Source organism: Belonocnema kinseyi, chromosome 6, assembly GCF_010883055.1.
Source record: "Belonocnema kinseyi isolate 2016_QV_RU_SX_M_011 chromosome 6, B_treatae_v1, whole genome shotgun sequence".
NCBI classification, from domain to species: Eukaryota; Metazoa; Arthropoda; class Insecta; order Hymenoptera; family Cynipidae; genus Belonocnema; species Belonocnema kinseyi.
The window spans coordinates 19,622,897-19,644,098 of record NC_046662.1 but is presented as its reverse complement, the minus strand read 5'-3'; the positions used below and the strand labels follow the sequence as shown (position 1 = coordinate 19,644,098).

General features: G+C 26.6%; 1 protein-coding gene across 3 annotated transcripts in view; it reads left to right on the top strand.

Moving 5' to 3' along the window:
• The first annotated feature begins 5,799 nt into the window (after positions 1-5,799).
• LOC117174413 overlaps positions 5,800-21,202 on the top strand; it is a 67,880-nt gene continuing 52,477 nt past the window's right edge. For all 3 annotated transcript variants that reach the window (XM_033363518.1, XM_033363519.1, XM_033363517.1), the window contains exons 1-2: positions 5,800-6,284; positions 13,153-13,296. In XM_033363518.1, the coding sequence (XP_033219409.1) occupies positions 13,166-13,296 (131 nt within the window). In that variant the 5' untranslated portion in view covers positions 5,800-6,284; positions 13,153-13,165. The remainder of the gene's footprint in view (positions 6,285-13,152; positions 13,297-21,202) is intronic.

The following is a 21,202-nucleotide window of genomic DNA, read 5'->3' as shown; positions in this document are numbered from 1 at the left end:
ATCATTTAAAATTTTTGTACGAATCTAAAAAAAACCCAATGACTTGTAACATTTCAAAATTACAAAAATGTGTCATTTTCAAAATCTTCACAAATCTAAATATTTTAAAAAATTGTTTGAAATGTTTTCTACTTACTCTAATTATTTATAAAATTGGTATATCTTGCAAAATTGGAAATTTTTTGCTTTAGGGGAGCGGCGGGTAATCTGGCGCATCCTCACTTACAGAAATTGATTGATTTATAGCGAGAGGTATTTACTGTACTGTATTTTTTTATGTATACTGTTTTATATAGTGAAAAAATGTACTCAATAAATCTAATCACTCAATTCTTATTATGAAAAGTTATTTTTGGGTGTTATGTGTGTATTTTTAAAGTGGCCAAAAAGTAGTGAAAAAGTACAGTAGCATTTTTCCGGATTAAAAAAACATAATATATAACGTTCAAGTTGCACACAATTTATAAGTAATTATTTAAAACGATCATTTGCCCAAAATTAATTTCATTGAACGCAGGAAACAACTTGTACTTTCCTTTTCGAAATTGCACTGAGAAATTACTAAGAGCGCGCCACATTAGCCAACCAGGAAGGATAACTTGGCGCAGGCACACTTTTTGTGAAACTTGATAATTAATTACTTTAATAAACGTAAATTCAATAATAATTATACGCATAGGGTAGATAAGATACTGATTTACGTGCTCTATATTATTTTACTATAGTTTTCAACATATTTAACTTTTAACGGAGCTTTTTCTAACAGGCGCGCCACATTACCTGCTGCTCCCCTAATATCGGTTTTTTTATTATTTTAGGAATTTATTTGAAATATTGAGCAAACTTTTTTCATTTTCGCTCAGAATACATTTTTCAAAATAGATATGATATCGAATTTTCCTATTCATTTTAGGAAAATTGTTTTGTTCTCTTGAATTCTTTCAAAATTATATTAAAAACTTTGAACTTTTTTTACATCATATACAAAAACGTAAATATTGTTTCAAATTCATTAAAATATTTCAAAATTCTGAATTATTTTTTCATCTTTTTAAACTTCTAAGCGTTCTAAATATATTTTTAAATTATTGGAATTTTCAAAAAAATTTTTTAAATTTCTTCGAAATTAAAGCAGTTGCTTAAAATCTTCTAGATTCTTTTTCTGGCCTAATAAGCTTTCTTCGAAATCTTAAAAAATCTACATGTTCTGAAAAACCTTTTAAAATCTTTACAAGTTTAACATTATTTTTTTTATTCTTTAAAGACTTTTAAACATACTCGAATTCTTTCTCATAGAATAAATTTTTTGAGATAAATACCATTCGAAATTTTTCCATTAATTTTAAGAAAATTGTTCCATTCTCTTGAATCTTTTCAAAATTCTTTCCAAAACTTCTAAACTTTGTTCCATGATATTCCTTAACTTCTAAACCTTCATAATATCTTTTAAAATTATTGAAATTGTTCCTCAAATTAAAGTAAAAATCCGCCTATTTAAAAACATTTCCTTAAAATCATCCAGATTCTATTTTGATTATTTTTAATATCTTTTAAAATCAAAGGAAAGATTCTCTTAAAATTAATTTTTTTTTAATAATTTTAATTGTTCTAGGAATCTAAAAAAATTCAATTTTCTTCAAATCTTTCAACATTCTTAAAAAGCTTCTTCTTTCAAAATCTTAAAATATCTACATTTTTAAAAAACGTTTTGAAATCTTTAATAATTTTAAATCAATTTTGTATTGGTTCAAAACTTCCAAATATCTCTTAAACTTATTTGAATTTTTCACAATGATTTTATAATCTTGCAAAATTCCAAAATTTTGATTTAAAATCTTTCACATTCTTTTTTAATTTTCCCGTTGATTTTAAGAAAGTTTGTCCTTTCTCTTGAAACATTTGAAAATGATTACAAACATTCTAGTTTTTTCGAAATATTAAAAAATATACATTTTGTTTGAAATTTTAGAAAATTTTCAAATTTTAAATTATTTCCAAATCTTTTGAAAACTTGTTAAGCTTTGACTTATCTTTTAGAATGATTGAAATTTTTCATAAAATTCTAAACAAACTTCTAAACCTTCTTAATTTTCAAATATTCTGGATAATAAAAAAATGGCCTTAACTTTTTTTCAATTTTCTCTTGAAGTTCATTTTTCAAAATAAAAACTATTTTTACATTCTTACAAAATGCCAACCATTTTTACAAATGGTTGGCATCAGCATATTATTAAAAATAGGAAATTACATTTTTCTTTCAAACTATGCAAAATTTAACGAAATCTTTTTTTTAATCATCTATCTCCAAAAGATCTACACATTTTCTTTAGTCGATTTTTTAAATAAAAAACATAGTTTTTGTTTAAAAAAAAAGCAAATTATTGAATAAATTCAAACTGCCATTTAAAAAAAAAGATTACTTTTAACATTAATTAACTAGGTCGGTAATTTCAAAAAATTACGAATTTAGTTAAAAAATATTTTAAAACTTGTCATTTATCAAATAAAAATTTGTCAAATATTTTCGAAAATTATTTATTTAATGTTCCTTAAAAATTGAATAATCTTTAATTTACGAAAAGTTGATAACAAGTAGTTCTTTTTTCAATTTCCAAATATCAAAAATCGGATTTTTTACAGTTATTAATTCGGAACACCCTCGCAAGTATTATAATATTTAAATGTATTAAAGAAATTTTTAGTTAAAATTAAAGCCATATGCATCTACTGTAATTCGGCTTAATTGACATTCTAATGGTAAAATGTGTGCATTCCATCACTATTAAATATTAATAAATTAATTTAAACAGCTGTAAATAATTTTTTTTGGAAACATTTAGAAAAAAAAGTGAAAAAGTTCGTCAAAGTTGTAGGAAATATTCGAACATAAATAAAACTGATTTTTAAATTTAATATTGATTAAGAAGTGACTTGGAAATCTGCTTGAGCTGAACCAAAGATATTGCTGAACTTAATAAAGCTATTGCCGAAAAATTATCTACCTTATCGACAGTGAGCTTGCAATCCAACGTAATATCTACTTTATCTGCTCACATCAAAACTTATGAGCACAGTATTATTGAATGCAATTAATTTTTAATTAATTAATAAATATTTTATCATTATTTCAAATACTGAAAGTCTTTCAAAATACTTCAGTATTATCACTTTAAATATTTTCAAATTTCAAACACGATTTCAGATTTAGGCACTGAAATTTAGAGATTTAAAATTTAAAAAAATAAATACCCCATATAAACTGAAGAATTCTAAATGTCAGTCATACAAAATAAAATATTTTAATTTTAATTCACCGAAATTTAAATATTTCAAAAAGTAAGTAAATAATATACTTAATATAATATTCTTAAGATTCATAGGAAAATTTCAAATGATTTGTTTTAAATCAATTTGAAGAGAAAATTGAAAAATATTACCGAACATTTTTTACCTTACCAACAATTTTGAAAAAAGTGAAAAGATTTTAAAGAAAAATGTTGGTATAGCACATAATTTTAGAACAAATTCAAGTAAGTTTAAGAGATAACTTAGTAGTTTTGAAAATATTAAAAAATAATCTACCGAATAAATTTTAAATCAGGAAGTTTTTCAAAGTAAATTATGCGACACGTATTTTTGAGATTTTCGGGAAAAAAATTCACGAAGTTATGCGTACAAGATATCATAAATGAGTAAAGAAACTTGTTGTAGAACTTTTTTAACTGTACAAACTATTTTTTTAACATTTTCTCGAATCTGTTGTTGTAAACAAGAAAAATAAAAAAATTCATTTTTTATGAAAAAAAATTATCCTGGTCACTAAAGTTATTTAGCCCGCTTGAGGCTCACAAGATATTTTTCTTATAATAGTAAACATTCAATAAAAAATTGACAAAAAATATAAGTGTGAGTTTTTTAAGAAAATCGACTTTTAGTATTTTCATAAAAGCCACCGCCATTTTGTTAATTTTGAACATTTTCTTTGAAGAAACAATGAAACTTTGAAGAAAAGAGTATTTTCAATAACAACAAATTTAATTTTCATTGAAGAAAAGGATTTAGTTTGATTCTTTAACATCGGAATATGAGTTTTAAACAAGAAGTTAATTTTCTACGAAGACACTTGAACTTTCACCACAAAAGTACGAATTTTAAACAAAATTGTTGAATTTTCTACCAAAAAGGATGACTTTTTAACAAAATTGTTGAATTTTCGACCAAATATTTGCATTTTCACACAGGAAAGATGAAATTTTTACTAAAGCAGATGAATCTTTAAATCAAGAAGACAAATTTTCAACAACAAAAATTTTAATTATCATCCAGAAAAGATTTCAGTTCTCTTTTTAACAGGAAAAGGTGAATTTCAAGCCAAAAGTAAATTTTCTATAAAGATACTTGAATTTTCAATCCAAAAAGAAGCTTTTTCAAAAAAACAGTTGAATTGTCAACAAAAAAGATGACTTTTTAACTTAATTGTTGAATTTTTGATCAAATAGTTGCATTTCTATAAAAAAAATCAAATTTTTAATAAGACACATGCATTTTTATCCAATAAAGATGTTATTTGTACTAAAATAGATGGATTCTTAAATTAAAAGAACAATTTTTAGCTCAAAAAGGAGAATTTTCAACCAAACAGTTGAATAATCAACCAAAATTGTAGAATTTTCAAACAAATAATCAAATTTATAACAAAAAAGAAAATTTTCAGGATCAAAGAATCAAATATCAGAATATTAAACTTGCAACATTATTAACTTGGAATATTTTATAAACGGAACAAAACAATTATAAATTAAAATTCGAAATTTTTTAATTTATTCTACTTGACAATTATTTAACGTTATAGAAATTCACTGACTTTTGAAGATTTTTTTTCTAAATTCCTTAATTTTCCCTGAACGATAAAATTCCTTTAAAATTTCTTATTAGCTAGAATCTTTTTTCACTCACCAGATTTCTTTGACATGTAAAAATTTTAAGTCTAATTTTTTTGTACAATCTTAATGGCATTTTCCAAAAATTATGCAATAATTATTTTTAAAGTTAATAACAATTTAATAAAATTATTTCAATAATCAGCTGTGTCTTTTTTATACGATTCCAACGATTTAAAAAAAAAAAACATTTTTCACTTTTTGCAGATAACGGTATTTTTTATGCAAATCACGACAGAGAAACAGTAACGTGTTGCAAACTTTAAATTTTTTTTTAGATTTTTTCCAAGCCCAACTTACGTTGACACGAGAAACGATATCGATTTGAAAATTGGGGAATCAAATAATAAGCACTTAGAAAAATTTATCTGCTCCTAAATTTGTAGAATTATAAAAATGTTTTTTGTAACAAATTTTTCTTTGCTTTTTGTATAATTATAAAAACTTAGGACCAGACAGACGTTTCTTAGTGCTTTTTATTTAATTTTCCAATTTTTCAACTCGATATCGGGTTTCGTGTAAACATAAGTTGTATTTGAAAAAAATTCTGAGGTTATGCTCAGATGGCCCTAATGATGAAGAAAAAATCGATATCCACTCCTTCAGTCGCAATAGAACTCTCTGTCAAGCTTCCTCGAAGAACAATCACCAAATTGACGATACGAAGCGAGTCGCATCGCATCTCGGCAGTGATTTAGGGAGAGACGTGAATTTTCTTGGTGTGCATTGTCAACATTCTATAATAGGGGTTGGCAGGGCGCCGGCGCCGCTCTATAAATAGCCTGCACCGCGCTTTACGTAGCTGGCGGCTTTTTCAAGAACTAAATCCCATGTAGTACTACACGGTGTACTCCACCACTTGCACTTGCTCGAAAAGTCCTCCAATCCCGAAGGGATGTCCTCACGATCATTCGGGAGGACTCACCCTCTTTTCGCGAAAAAAAACTAAAAGTGCTCCAACTGTCCCACCTCCCCCTACCCCCAATCAACACGCAGAATTTAAAAATACAAATTAGCTGTTCCGTCACAAAAAGGAAATCCAAGAATCGTGAGTGTGAGATCGATGACCATGGGGCTTAGTGCGGATGAAACGTAAAAGTTATACAAAATACGTAACCAGTGTTGTGTCCACTCTTTAAAGTTGAAGTATTCTCTCTCATTTTTTTGCTATTCCTTTAAGAAATTAAAAAAAAGCAAACCTGCATAGGCACGTAAATAGTTCAGAGCTTGCGAGATAGTTGGATATTTGGAAAAAAAGGAAAATATGTATTCTGGTGGAGCGTGAATTAAGGCAGCAGCAAGAGAGCCATTGACTTCCTGGAGAGGGTTGGAAGAGGAAAATAGGTGAGATTACATAAACGTCATACGGGTGGCGTGGTGCGTGGTAGAAAGCCGCATGAGATTTTAAGTTTGCCTTTCGGTATAACGGGAAACTAATTATAATCTGAGTCCGCGCACGAGGTTTATTATCCAAATTGCCTCTTCAGCGCGACTGCGTGTTATAGAATATGTGTATGGTAGTAGGATAACACGTAATGTGTATACGATACCTGATAGTATATTATGTCATGTCCATGCAGCTATTGTGCAGAAGCACGTGGAGCGTAAATTTCACAACATACTGACACTATTTTTATTTGTTTATTTTATTTATCATCTTATTCAGATAATGTCGAAGTTCCTTTTACTAGCTAGGAAATTATTCAGATTCGAGATACATAATTGAGTAAAACGGTGCACTACTATCTCTGTCAAAAAAATTCAACAGAAAAAATTATCAAAATATGGAACGAAGTACATGTTGCAGATGCAGATTTTGCATATATCGATACAGAAATTTGAAGTTTTTAGTCTATTAGCGATTATTTACGGGCCTGTGAAACGTGACAAAATACCTTCATCTTACGATAACTTCAGATCTGTCAGCTTTAAAATCCACCTGATACAGCAGAAGTTAAATCTTTTTAGGAAAGAATGCAACTGTTTGATTAAAAATTCAACCATTTTTTTTAAATTCATACTTTTTCTTTGAAAATTCTGTTGTTTTGTTGAAAGTTTACGTATTTGATGGAAAATTTACTTTCGGTTTGAAATTCATATGTTTGTATTGAAAATATAACTAAAACATTTTCTGAATAAAAATTCCACTTTTTTAAATTAAAATTTCGTCAGTTTTCATACAAATTTCATCTTTATTGGATAATAATGTATACACTTTTTTTTATTCAAATTTTCATCTTGAAAAGTCAAATGGAATCTTTTTTTTTTATGAAAATTCAACTCTTTTTTGAAAGTCTCTCTTTTTTATTTTAAAACTCACCTGGTTTAGCAGAAATTTCATCTTTTTCTAATAAAAGTGCAACTTCATTGAAAATTCTGCTGTTTTGTTCAAAATTTACTTTTTGTTTAAATTAAATATTTTGCTGTTGAAAACAGAACTGAAAGCTTTTCTGGGTGAAAAATCAACTATTTTTGCTTGAAAATTGGTTTGTTTTTTTATCAAGAATTCATCTGTTTGAGTACTAATTTCATCTATCTTGGATAAAATGCAACTATTTGGCAGAGAATTCAACTATTTTTTGAAAGGTCATCCTATTTTGTTAAATACTTTTTTTAAATTGACAAATCAATTTATTTCGAAGAAACTTATTTCTTGTTTAAAAATTGACATTTTAATCGTGAAAAGTTAACAGAAATACCTCTTAATAAATAATTCAAAATTTTTCTAAATTTAGCTTCTTGATTTAAAAATTCATGTGTTTTAGTAGAAATTTAATTTTTGTATGAAAATGCAATTTTTTGGTTAAGAATTATTCTTTTTTGCTTGAGTATTCAACTGTTTTGTTTCAACATTTGGTTTACTACATTGTTAACATTTTTTTGACTAAAGGCTTATGCTTGGTTGAAAATTAAATTGTTTACTAGAAAAGCCTTATTTAAATAAATTTTTTAACTGAAATGTAGCTTCTCCATGTTTTGAATATTGATCTTCTTTCGTTGAAAATTCTCTTTTTTTTGAAAAAAAAATATAATAATTTTTTTGGTTTAAAATTTCATTTTTGCCGGGTAAAATGCGTAAGTATCGTGCAAAATAAATTGTTTGCTGAAAAAACATATTGAAACTTAAATTTTTGTAGAGATAATTCGTCGTTTGGCTTGAAGGTTCAACAATTTAAATTAACTTTTAAATCTTTTTAAAGTGAAAAATATGTTTATTTGTTGAAAATTCGTCTTTTTTGTTTTGAAATTCCTTTTTTTTTTTATTAATTTCATCTTTTTTTTATTGAAATATAAACTATGGCACTTTTTCGTTGGGAATTTATCTTTTTATGTATAAAAATTAACGACTATGTTGAAAATTTCATTATTTTTTTTTAAATTCAAGTCTTTTTGTTAAAAAGCCATCTTTTATAGTAGAAAATAGTATTGTAGAAAATTGGTCTTCTTGGCTTCAAAATGAAACAATTCAGTTTAGTGATATAATATCAAATATTATATTCTTCGTTGAGAAATCATATATTATAGTTGAAAATTCATGCATTTTGTCAAAATTTATCTCTTGGTAAAAAATCTAATTTATTTTTGTAGAATATTAGAAATGTTTGGTTAAAAATTCGTTTTTTTTTTGCTGAAAATTGATGCGTGTTATTTGGTGGAAAAGTAACTTCTTTGTTACGTATTTATTTTTTGTTTAAAAGTGCAATTGTTTCGTAGAAACAGTTGTATGTTTAATAGAGATTTTTTTTTTCTCGATTCATAATTCGGCTATCTATCTCTTTTAGTGAAATATCTCATTTTTGTTTGCTGAAAATTCAATTTTTTCTTTAAAAATTTATGAAATGAGTTGAAAAAGTATTCTGAAATGATCGAAATATGATCAGTGTCAGCATAGGTAAAACATTCATCTGCAATGTGTACTTTTCTGAAGACGATATTTTACGGTATCGTTCAATATAAATTTATTTTAATCGATAAGTGAACAGTTTTCAATTATTTTTAAAAATAATGTTGAATTTTTTAAACAATTTTTTTTAAACAATTTTATTCCTCATGTAGTTCGTGAAAAGTTATTATCGTTCGGGGTAAATGATATAAAGTTGATGTATGTCAAGAGCAGTGCTTCTTTTTTAACATATTTTATAATTATGAAAATAGTTTCGAACTATTTATTCGCAAACTATTAAAATCGCAAAAAGTTATTATCTGTGTGAGAGTAAAATAATTTTGAAGAATATTTGATAATTATTTAAGCAATTACAATTTATTTGCACCCCCCCTGTGAAACGTGAGAAGTTATTATTTTCTTGAACTAATGATGCACTTAACAAATGTTGAAAGTAATATTTTTTCTTAAGAATATTTACCAATTTTCCAAATAATTTTCATTTGTCTCAAAAAATTTCATTTTCTTGAACAACTTTTTCTACCTCTAAATCGTGAAAGCTTATTCTTATCTAGAATTAATGACACAATTAATAAATTTTAAGGCATATTTTTTTGTTTAATGTATTATTCAGTATTTAGTTATAGCTCAGAACGTATACCATATATTGTTTTAACAATAATAATTTTCTTTCCTAATTTAAATTAATATTCTCAAGACAAATATTACTCTCAACATCCGTTAAATGAGTCACTAATTTCAGAAAACAATCGCTTTTCACGATTTGGGGGGGGGAGGCAGGGGGGGGTGATAAAAAAATAATGATTGGTTAAACAATTTACAATTATTTTAGGAATACATTTAAGCACTTCTTTAATGGATTAAAGGTTATTTAGACAGAACAAATTTAAAAAAATAACGTTTTCAGCATGAATTTGATAGAAAATAGCTATTTTGTCATTTTTAGGGACATTTTCCGGGTATAAGTATACTTCATTTTTGTTTACCCAGATTTGGTACTTAAAACTTCATGATAGTTTAAAAAACTGAGGGCATATTACTTGTTGAAAGTTTGTTTTTTATCATTTTCAATAATTTAATGTTTTTTCAAGTTATATTGCAAGAAATTTTGATGAAAACAATATTATAATAAAGAACTTAAGATTTTCATCTTCTTAATTTTTAATTTAATCGTCTTAACATTGTTTATTTTTATGAACAAATTAAACTTAAAAATGCATTATTCACACATTGGTGGACGGAAAAATTCATTCTTTTCGATGACAGTTTTTCAAATTAGGAACCTCATGATAATTTCAGAAAATTCATAATTTCTTGATAAAGTTTATGATTTTTTTAAACAAATATAATAATCAAAACCATTATTCGGACATTTGTAAACGGACACTTTTTTATACCAGTTCTTTTTAACTCGAAACTTCGTGCTAATTTTAGCAAGATTCATACGTAGTTGATTAATCTTTTTAAATTTAATTTAAAAATACATTATTAGTACGAATGTTAGTACTTATTAAAAGAATGAAAGTAACAAAAAACTAATACCAAAAGGACAGAGATTTAAGAAACATATTTTTTTTCTAAACATATTCCCAAATAATGCATTTGTTGATTAAATTTGTTTAAAGAGGACAAGACGCGCAACTAATTATGAATTTTTCTGAAATTGTCGTGAAGTTCCTACGTAGTTTTTTTTATATGAAAAGTTCATTTTCTCAAAAAACCCACCCTTATATTTTTTGTGATTATTTTTGTAATTTGTACTTAGTTTTTTTGCGAGTTGTATGCTTGCTTAATATAATTTGCGGTCAGGAGAATATTTTATAAAATCGAATGATCTCATTTTTACAGAAATCTTTGCAATATCTTACATCGTTTACAAGAAAAATTCAAAAATTATATTTATAGGGAAAAAAGCTTGCGACCTCCTCAAAAATGGTGTAAGCTACATACAGCTGATTGGATATCTTCCTTATACAAGCTAAAACTTTAAAAAAAGATTGCAAAAAATAAAAAAGCTGAGATTTTACCGAAATTATTTTATGCTTTTTTTCAAATTTTGAAAACATAAGAGAAATATGTTCTAGAAAACTCGACATTTGTTATTCTTCTTGATAGTTTTGAAAATGTTCTGCTAGTAGAAGAAAGGCTCCTATTGACGTTTTTTTGTATCTGTCGTTGGTTGCAAGAAAAATGAAAAGGTCTGATTTTATGGGATCAAAAAATTGCTTCTGCTCACAAAATTTATTCCGTTTTTTCGCTTTAATGCTATCTAGATGAAAGAATCTCATAAATAAATCCAAACATTCTTGGTTGAAAGTAAACTTTTTTTTAATGAAAAGTTTTTTGTTGTTGGAAATTAATCATATTTAGTTGAAGATTCAATAATTAAATTTTTTATTCAGAATTCATCTTTTTCCCTTGAAAATTCAACTACAGTGAAACTCTTCAAAAGCCCTGCCTTCTGTAGCCGTTCCGAGAATTGACGCCGCGCCGCATGAGAGCGTAACAGGAGCTGTGCGGGGTGCGCGGGATCTGCGGCTGTCACTCAGGCAGGCACTCAGGCGTGAACAAATAAAAGCGGGGTGGGCTATAATGAGTTAGCTCCCACCCACCGTCAGCCCCAAAATCGGCGCTATAGAAGAGTTTCACTGGATTTGGTGGAAATGAAAATAAGTTTATCAAACATTACTTTTTATTCTTTGATGATTAAAATATTTTCAATAAAATATTTCATTTTTCTTTTTTGTTTTTGCTGAAAATTTAACTTTTTTATTATTGGTCCACTGATTAATTGTTTTTAGTCAAAAATTGAAAAAAATGTTTTGAAAATCTATGTATTTCATTGTGAATTCGTATTTTTTTATAAAAAATTAATCTTCACGGTTGAAAGTTTAATTGCTTGGTTGAAAGTTGAACTACTTTGTGATAAATTGGGTTTATTAGTTTTAGATCAATCTGTTTGGTTTCAACTTCGCCCGTAGTGCGAGGTAAATTAATTATCGAGCGCGAAGCGCGAGAAACAACAGTCGCGCGCCATGGACGCGCTCAAACTTGCAAACCCCGCTGGATGAAAATAAACTGGCGCAACAGACAGAGATTTCAATTTTTAAAGATTCATGTATTAATATTCTTCAAGATCAGTAAAAAGATTACATTAGCCCAGAGCATAAAAATCACAAAAATACTCAATTCTATACGAAAAATTGGATGAAATGGTTCACCACTTTTTTCGGAAAAGTGAAAACTGTTTTTTTTTCTTGTAAATTAAGGAAAAACTATTAATTTTTTCTTCTACATACAATCTTGGTTTTAAAAAAATCCGAATCAGAGCAACAAAGTCTAGATTTTCGATGAGTCAAAAATAATGAAAAATATAACAAATATTGTTTCAACATTTAATATATATATTTTTTTTAAATCGTGATCAGTGTGATCAGTGTAGGAAACACGTTTTTCCTTCTGTAATATTTCACCAGACTATCATTTTTCAATGAAAGTTTATAAAACAAACTTCAAAAGGTCCTCTGTTTTAGAAAATTATAAAAGGCATCAAAAGTAGTGGAACTTAGTTTGCTCTTGAGCTATTTTAACGCTGAAAATCTACAGCCCCTTTTAAAATTAAATTCTTTGTCTAAATAAATATTTTTAAACTGTTTTTCAGTTTTTACAAGATATGGAAAATTATAGGATTTGTTAATCAATATTAAACATTTTTCTCCTTTTAGATTTTAAAATATTAAAGTTAAATTAAGAATAACAATAATTATGCAAAAATTTTACTTTAAGTAATGTTTACAGAAAATCCTGTACAATTTTGCGCAACTTTATGAATGACTTACTAAAAATTAGGTCTTTCAATATTTACACATACATTGAGGATCTCTTGTTATTTTTATCTTAAAGTACAAAGTTCAAACATTGATTGCATAAAAACAAAAGAAAAATCGATTTTAGGTAGCCTTGACTTCAATTTTCTAAAAAATTAAAGTAAATGCCATTGACAATCGGTGATTTGTTTTTCAAGATTTCTATTAGTCCAAATTCACTGAGATTTCAGTCGTCTCCGTTAAAACTATACAGTACCTTTTTCTATAAAAGAAAATCAGTGATTGATAATTGGAATTTCACTGAAATTTAGCTGAATAAAATTTATGAAAAAAAGTTACTGATTGTCAGTGAAATTCTACTAATGCTTTTAGAAAGACATGTCAGACAATTGTTTCAAGTATAGCGGGTGGTTATTATTAATAACTCTTTCATTTTCTTGAATAAAATTTTAAAAATAAATAATGATTTTTTTTACTATAGAAACCCAATTACCATGGCTTTGGTAATGTTGCCGTGCGACCTGCCATGGTGGTCATCAGTGGTCAAACAACTTGACAAGGCGGCATCTGCCAGAAATACGGAAGACCTTTTAGACGCGATGTTAAGGTTGCATGACATGTGCAAGTAAGTGTCACTTTTTTTAAATCTCTGTCATTTTCACTTTTCATTCTTGGAATTGTGCCAAAATAATCATGCTTCATAAACCTAGTTTTATAATAAACAAAATCTTATATTTAGATTTTAAATAACAGATATTGGATGTAAACAACAAAGGATGTAAACAACAAATTACGATCTATTTATTAAAAAAATATTTGTTTAATCCAGGGTGACCGAAAAACTTCATTTACAAAATTTCCTTACTTTTTACCGATTTTTGTCTGATTAATTTTTTATTTTCCCTGATCATCAATATTTAAAGACCAAAATTCACATCTTGTAATATTTTTAATATAGAATCGTTTATAAATGAAATAAAAAAATGTTTAATTTTAACTTACACATTTTTAATTTATTAATATTAGGACAGCCACCCAAAAAGTAATTAAAAGTTACTAATGTGCGTTAATATGGTGATTAATGTTTTTTCTAATTTAAAAGAATTCTAAACCATTCGATTCATAAAACTTCAAAAAAGTTCTATTTAAATTCAAAATAATTCAAATAAATTTGGAAAAATATATCCATTGGTTTCAGTACCATTAGAGTAAATTTAGAGAACTTAAGAGAAGTTAGAAGAATTTGATAAAATTCATCAAAATTCAATGTTTATTTTTTAGAAAATAAAGTAAATTGAAACCAATTTAAAAATATGAAAATTTTATTTAATTCAGTAATGCTTAAATAAGTTTATAAAAATAAAGGGGATGCAAAAGAATTTAATCAAATGCTCAGGAATTAAGGCGAGGCTAAAAGACTTCACCATGAAATTTTAAAAAAATCCCTTGAATAATTCTAAAAATATTAAGAGAATTCCAAAGAATTAAAAAAAAATAACTTAATAAGAATTAAGGGTGATTTCCATAAGAATCAAAATAAATAGCAAAAAATACAGGAACATTTTTCAAATATTTTTGAACCCTACGAAATCCCTATATTCTTGTAAATAAATTCTTTTAAGTTCGTTAAAATTTTATAAAATTACGTATAATTCTATCAAATCTTATGATATCTCCTGAAATCCTGGAAATTTTTTTGAATACCTTTAGAGCTTTTTTAATCCCATAAAATCATTTAAATCCTGGGAAAAATAAGAAAATTCTCTGGAATCTTTCTATTAATAAATCGTTCCATATTTTCATAAATTCCGGGAAACTCTTTACAACTTTAAGAAAAATGTGGTAAACTCATCAAATCATTCAAATTCTTGGAAATGTCTTGAAATTTTTTTAATTTTCCAAAACTGCTTTACAATTTTTTAAATACCTTAAAGTGATTTAAGTCCTTCGAAAACCCATTGAATTATTGAAATCAATTCATAATTCCTCGGAATCTTTTATAATCCCTAGAAACTTTTAAAAGCTCCTGAAAATTCCTGGAAATGTTTTTAACACCTTGAAACTTTTTAAGCGAATTGAAAATTTCTTGAAAAACTTGTAATCTCTTAAAAACAGTTTGGAATCTTCAAAATTACCCTGAAATATTCCAGATCCATTGGAATATAGACAACTCCTGGAAAATTTTTATAATTCGATAAAATACCTCGGAATATTTTTAAATCCCCTCAAATATTTTTAATCCTTTCAAACTTTTTTTTTAATCCTTGAAAAATGTCGAAGCTCTTGAAAATTTGTTTAGAGTTTAAAAACAACCCTAAAACTTGAAATCCTTTAAAATCCAGTTAAATTACTAAAATAAATTAAAAATGCCATAAAATATTTCAAATCCTTTAAAATCCCTTCAAATTTTTCAAAACAGTTGACAATTTGCTTGGAATCTTTTATGATTCCCTAAAGTATGTGAAATCATTTGACATCATTTGAAAAATTTTGAAGCTCTTGAAAATGGCTTGGTATTTTTTTCAAATATTCTAAAATATTTCAAATATTGTCAAATCTTTTGCAATACTTAGCAATTTTTTAAAACTCGTGAAAATTCCTTGGAATTTTTAAAAATGTCCTAAAATATTCAAAATGCATTGGATTTTGTAAAATCCCTTGAAGCTATTAAGGGCTTCAAAGATTCCTTGACATTTTCAAGAATGTCCTGGAATCTTTAAGATTTTTTGAATTTCCTTCAAATGATTGAAATCAATTTTTTAAAATATGCTATAAAATTTTGAAATGTCTTAAAAATCAGACGAAATACCTCATTTCTTAAGAAGAAATTGTTTGAAATCCATTAAAATATGATAACATTACGTGAAATTACGTGCAAACAGGTGATATGACCAGAATAAATACCTTGAGTTTTCAAAATCCCTCAAAATAATTGAAATCCTTACGAATCCAAAAAAATTTAAAAATTCGGAATATTTTAAAATATCCTAAATCCTTCTAAAATCGTTTAAGATTTTCCGAAATTCACGAAAATTCTTGAAACCACCAGTAAAAATGATTTTCAATCCCTTAAAATCATTTAAAGCCTTCAAAACTTCTTAAAAATTTGTAGATCTCTTTAAAATACCTTAGAATCAATAAAAAATATAAGTATTTAAAATCCTTTTGAATATTTTTAAATTTTTTGAAACTTTTTAAAGCCCTGGAAATTTCCTTGAAGTTTTAAAATATTTCAAATTCTTTAAAATCTCTTTATATTCCTTGAAACTTCTTACAGTTCTTGCGAATACCTTGACATTTTTTTTTATATTCTAAAATATTTCGAATCCTTTCAATAATTTTTTGAAATCCCTTGGAACTATTTCAAGCTCTTAATATTATTTTAAGACTTAAAACTGTCCGAAAATATTTAAAATTCCTTAGAATACCTTCAAATTATTGAAATCTATGAAAAGATTCTTCGAATCTTTTAAAATACCCTAAAAGATTTTAAATCCTTTCGACAATTTTTTGAAATCCCTTGAAGCTTCTTGTAGCTCTTTAAAAACTATTGGAATCTTTTTAAATATTCCAAAGTTTTTCAAATTCTGTTAACCATTTTTGTGAAATTCCTTTAAACTTTTTAAAGATCTTAAAAATTCCTTGGAAGTTTTAAAACTACCCTAAAATCTGCCAATTCCTTTGTAAAACCTTCAAATTATTAAAATCTTTTAAAAAATACCTTAGAGTCTTTTAAAATGCTCTAAAATATTTCAAATCCATTGAAATCTCTATATATTCTGTACAACTTATCACAGCTCTTAAAAATTCCTTGTGATTTTGAAAAATATCCCAAAATGTTTTAAATCGATTGAAGTCCCTTTAGATCATTGAAATCCATTAAAATGCCCTGAAATATTTCAAAAAGATTCAACAAAATTCAGAAGTAGGTATAGTCCTGAATTCATTAGTGCTTAACACAAGGACTAATTTATTGAAATTAAAGTGACTAAAGTGATGTTTGTATTTTAAAAGTGACTATAATGACTTCATCTTTAAAAAAATTACTACAAATTTATTTGAAAAAGTGACCCAAATAGACAATTTTGCAGCTCTGCTTATTCTTGACAGTTACAGTAATTTTTTACAGAAATTTTCTGGCTTCTGCCATTTTTTTCCCTAAAAATCCCTGACATTCCCTGACCAAAAAAATTCCTTTACTTTTTTCTGATTTGTGTAAGTCAAACAACATTGTTTTATTAAATGGTTTTTGAATAAAAAAATGTTTTTGTTCTTTTATTAATCAAATATTTTATTGATTCTATACATAAATGATCCATTACATGAACACCTTCAGTAAATCTGCCTACTATATCGACATATTTATTCTAAAATATTCATATTTCTGCTGCAAAGTGTATGCAAATGAATTATTTTGATAAGCTGTCAAAATTTAAATTAATTCAATAAAACTGGAAGTTGGTTTGAAATTTCAATATTTTTCTTTTTCTCTATATTGTATTTAGAGCAGTTCCTGTTTCGATGCCTGTCAGCAAACATCCGTATGCTAGCTATATTCAGACACTGATCTCACTAGCAGTGGCTATTTCGCTTTCTATCCTGTCCACACTATAATGGAATTAAAAATAAATCACTGAACAGATGTTTTCAAATAAACTTTGACATTTTCCTTGTTTCTCACAGACTCAAAAATATACGAAAAAATGTTACGGGAAAATCCCAAAAAATAAAATTCCCCAGACGAGAACTCCCGTAAAAGAAAATATTCGAAATAGAAAATTTTAGAAATTATAAAGGTGCGATTGAAAATCCTGAAAAATAACATTTCCGGCACTGTCAATTTTCTAAACAAGATCAAAAAATATTTCACAAAGAAACTTTTATTTTTTAATATGTGCATAATATTTGCAACAAATTATTATTCTTGTAACTTGATAAAAATGAACAAATTATTCAAATATTTCATTCTTGTATTTTGAATAAATGAATAACGTTTATTAAAGAACAATGTTTGTAATTGTTTAAATTCGAGAGTGAATTTAAAAATAACCGAATAATAAAATTTCCGACAGTTTATAATATTACCGAATTGGAAACTTCTCGAATAATAAAATTTCCAACAAAAAATTGGAGAAATATAAAATATTCGATACTGCGAAATTCCTGATATTCGAAAACTTTTGAATTTAAACAATTAAAAGAATTGTTTTTTAATCAATCATTTTTATTCATTGAAACACAATAATTAAAATAAAACTTCAAAAAATATTGTTTGAATTTGAAATAACAATAATTGGAGGATGAAAAACTGTGGACATTTTGAAGAAAAAAAAAACATGCATTGAATTTTTTTTTAATTATTGTTATTTTAAATTTAAACAGTAATTTACAAAATACATTTAACTTATTTTTAATGTATCTCATCAAAATATTTCATTATTTTCTTTTTAATGATTAAATAATTAGATTTTTAAAAAATATAGATTTTTTAATTGCTTAAATTTGGAAATTTTATAGTATCGGGCAAATTATAATTCAGCAATTTTCTTTCGTGAGTTTTCTTATTTGTGACATTATGATAATATAGAAACTGCTCTGAATTTTGATAATTCGGAATTTCACAGTTTTTTATTTTTGGAATTTTACAGTGTCGGTAATTTTATTTTTCTTGATTTTTTAGTTCTCACGGTGAACCTCAATCATCCTCAAACTAAAAGTTTTTAAACTCAATGTTTCTTTGCTGAAAGCATCTTTCATGATAATATAATACAAACATAAAAAAATGTTTTTCAACATTTTCTTTAGTTTTTTCAGTTTAGATTTTACAGTATTACGTTCAACATGAAATTTAATGAAAATTTTCAACACAAAAAATCATTTTTCAACCTAGATGATTAGTATGCTACCAAGAAGAACGAATTATCATCTAAACAGTTGAATTTTCTACAAAAATGAAATAGATGAATTTCCAATTTGAAAAATTTATTTTTAACTTAAAAAGAACAATTTTGAACTATAATGAGAAACCTTCTTTAAAAAGTGAATGTTGAAGAATCATTAAATCCAATAAAGATATAGGGGAACCCTTGTGTGTCTTTTTGGTCCTGTTCGTCCGTTCTAGTTTTTTATCAATTTTATCACTTTTAAGAAAAATAATCTTCTTCTTTTGACTTTTTTTGTATGTTGTATCACTTTGGCATGAAACTTGAATTTACATTTTTCCGACAAAAAAAAGTTCTTTTTTCTCTCCAAGTCGCGGCTACAGAGGGGACCCTATATGGAATATTACACTTTTTACATTAGAAAAAAATCTAAAGAACAATAGAAAAACCCCTATATTTTTTGTGTCAATTGACTTTTCATCAACAGATTTCAAAAGAAGATGATCAATCCTATCAGAATCGAAAAGAAAAAGTAATTACCTATAATAGATTAAAATTTATTAAAAAATTCGATTACACACAATTTTTTCGACAAAAAATTTCCGTAAACCGGTAAGATACGGCGCCTCATTTTCTTTAAAAACAACATGTTTGAGTGGTAAATATTTTTTTAAATAAAGGAGTGAAATTTTTAACCCAGAAAGATTTTTCAGTTAAAAAGGGAAAAGATTTAAACAGAAATTTTAGCCCAAAAAGATGAAATTTCCGCTACGATGAATAACTTTCTATCAAAAAAAGTCGATTTTGAACAAAATAGTTATGAATCTTCTACCAAAAAGTAAGATTTCAACTTTGAAGTAAGGCCTTAAATTTTCAAATAAATAATTGAATGCTCAACCAAAACAGATTAATTGTTGATAAAACAGTTTCATTTTTAACAGAAAATTTCAATTTCTACCAGAATAGATGAATTCTCGAGACAAGAAAAAAAAAACAAATTTTCAACAACGAAAAAAACAATCTAATTTTCAACCAAAAAAATATATTCCAACAAAATTTCTTAATTTTCAACAAAATATTTCAATTTTCAACTAAACAATAGAAATTTAAACCAAAAAAGATTAAATGTCAACCAAACCTACAACAAAACGAATATTCAACTCTTAACATAGTTTTTTTCTAAAAAAAAAGTCCTATAGATTTTCCTGATACTGAATCCCATTTCTGAAGGATTTGCAACTTCTTAGGACCAACAAGGAACAAAATAAAAATAATGGATAATTTAAAATAATTTGAAAGTAATAATTAATAAAATAATAAATTTCAAGGTGGAGAAAAAATTCAAATAAGCATATATTGGGCTATTAATATCTATGGCTTGAAAGTTAATGGTTTTTCGTTTAAAAAAATGTAGGAAGTTTCTTCCATAACTAAATTTTCAATTTTCAATTACTGATAATTATTTGTTTAAACCATTCATGAAAGTCAAAAAAGGATGTTTTTAATATGTTTTCAACAACCATTATTGGTAATAATTATAGCAGAAGAGAGAAAATTCCCAAATTTTCCTTAAAAGAATATAGTTTACACAAATAAGGGTTAATTAAATCATAAAGCTAAGGTATCAAAAAGTATACAATATATAAAAAGGTAAACTTGCTTTTCATTCTGTAAGAAAAAAGCCAACTTTTTGTAAAAAATCAATTATCGAAACAAGTGGAATTTGTTCAAATAGTTTTAAATTACTTTCAAATATTGATCGCTATTCCACTGGGCCTATAATAATTATATTTCGTAAAAAAAAACGTGAACAAAGTGCTCCAAGGTGTAGATTTCGTGCAGGATTGATACTTTTGCATTGAGGGGTACTTTTGACAACCCTGATACGTGGGGTATTTGTTGTGGTGGCTTAGGGGTCGATGGGTTTTTCCAGCCTCTGAAAGGAAAAATGTTTACCTGAATCGAAAGCAATAAACATGAAAAGGAAAATCGGTTTTTGGGCAAGCAGGTGAAAGAAAAGAGGGCAGTGTGTCGTGACGATGAATCGAATCAGTTTGTACTAGAGACCACAGGAGGGTTAATATTTTTCTATTATTATAAAAGGAAATGAAAGATGCTAATTTTCTTAAGTCGATCAAGGAAGACGAAAGGACGGACGTGGGTTTTCGGACGTTCATCGATTTGTTGTCCATGAAAAGTTTAAGTTTAATTACTGTTGTGAATTTACTTTTATCTTTATTGTAAGAGGAATTGTTCTGTTTCCCTTTATTTATATTTGGTTTTTTTTTCAATATTATGAGTTTTGATTTGATTGTTTGTCCCGGGGTTGTTCTGAGAAAGGAAATGCTAAGTGGGTCAAATAAAGTAGACGTAGAGTAGCTTTTGGGCAATTGCCCACCGTTCTTGGCGTCCCTCTGGTGTTGTTGGAGGAAGACCGGCGGATGACATATACCTCAAGTTGCGTGAGGATCGACCCCCTATGAGGGTGGTCGTGGTACTAGCTTCCAAAGCCTATATTTTCTCTAATTTTTCAACAGAAAAATAATTTTTATTTATTTGTTCACATCTTTCACAACCGGCCAGGGTGGGGAAGTAAACACACTATGCGGGTTGTGTCGCTCCGCTGATTTTTTGCCCCCCCCCCCCCCC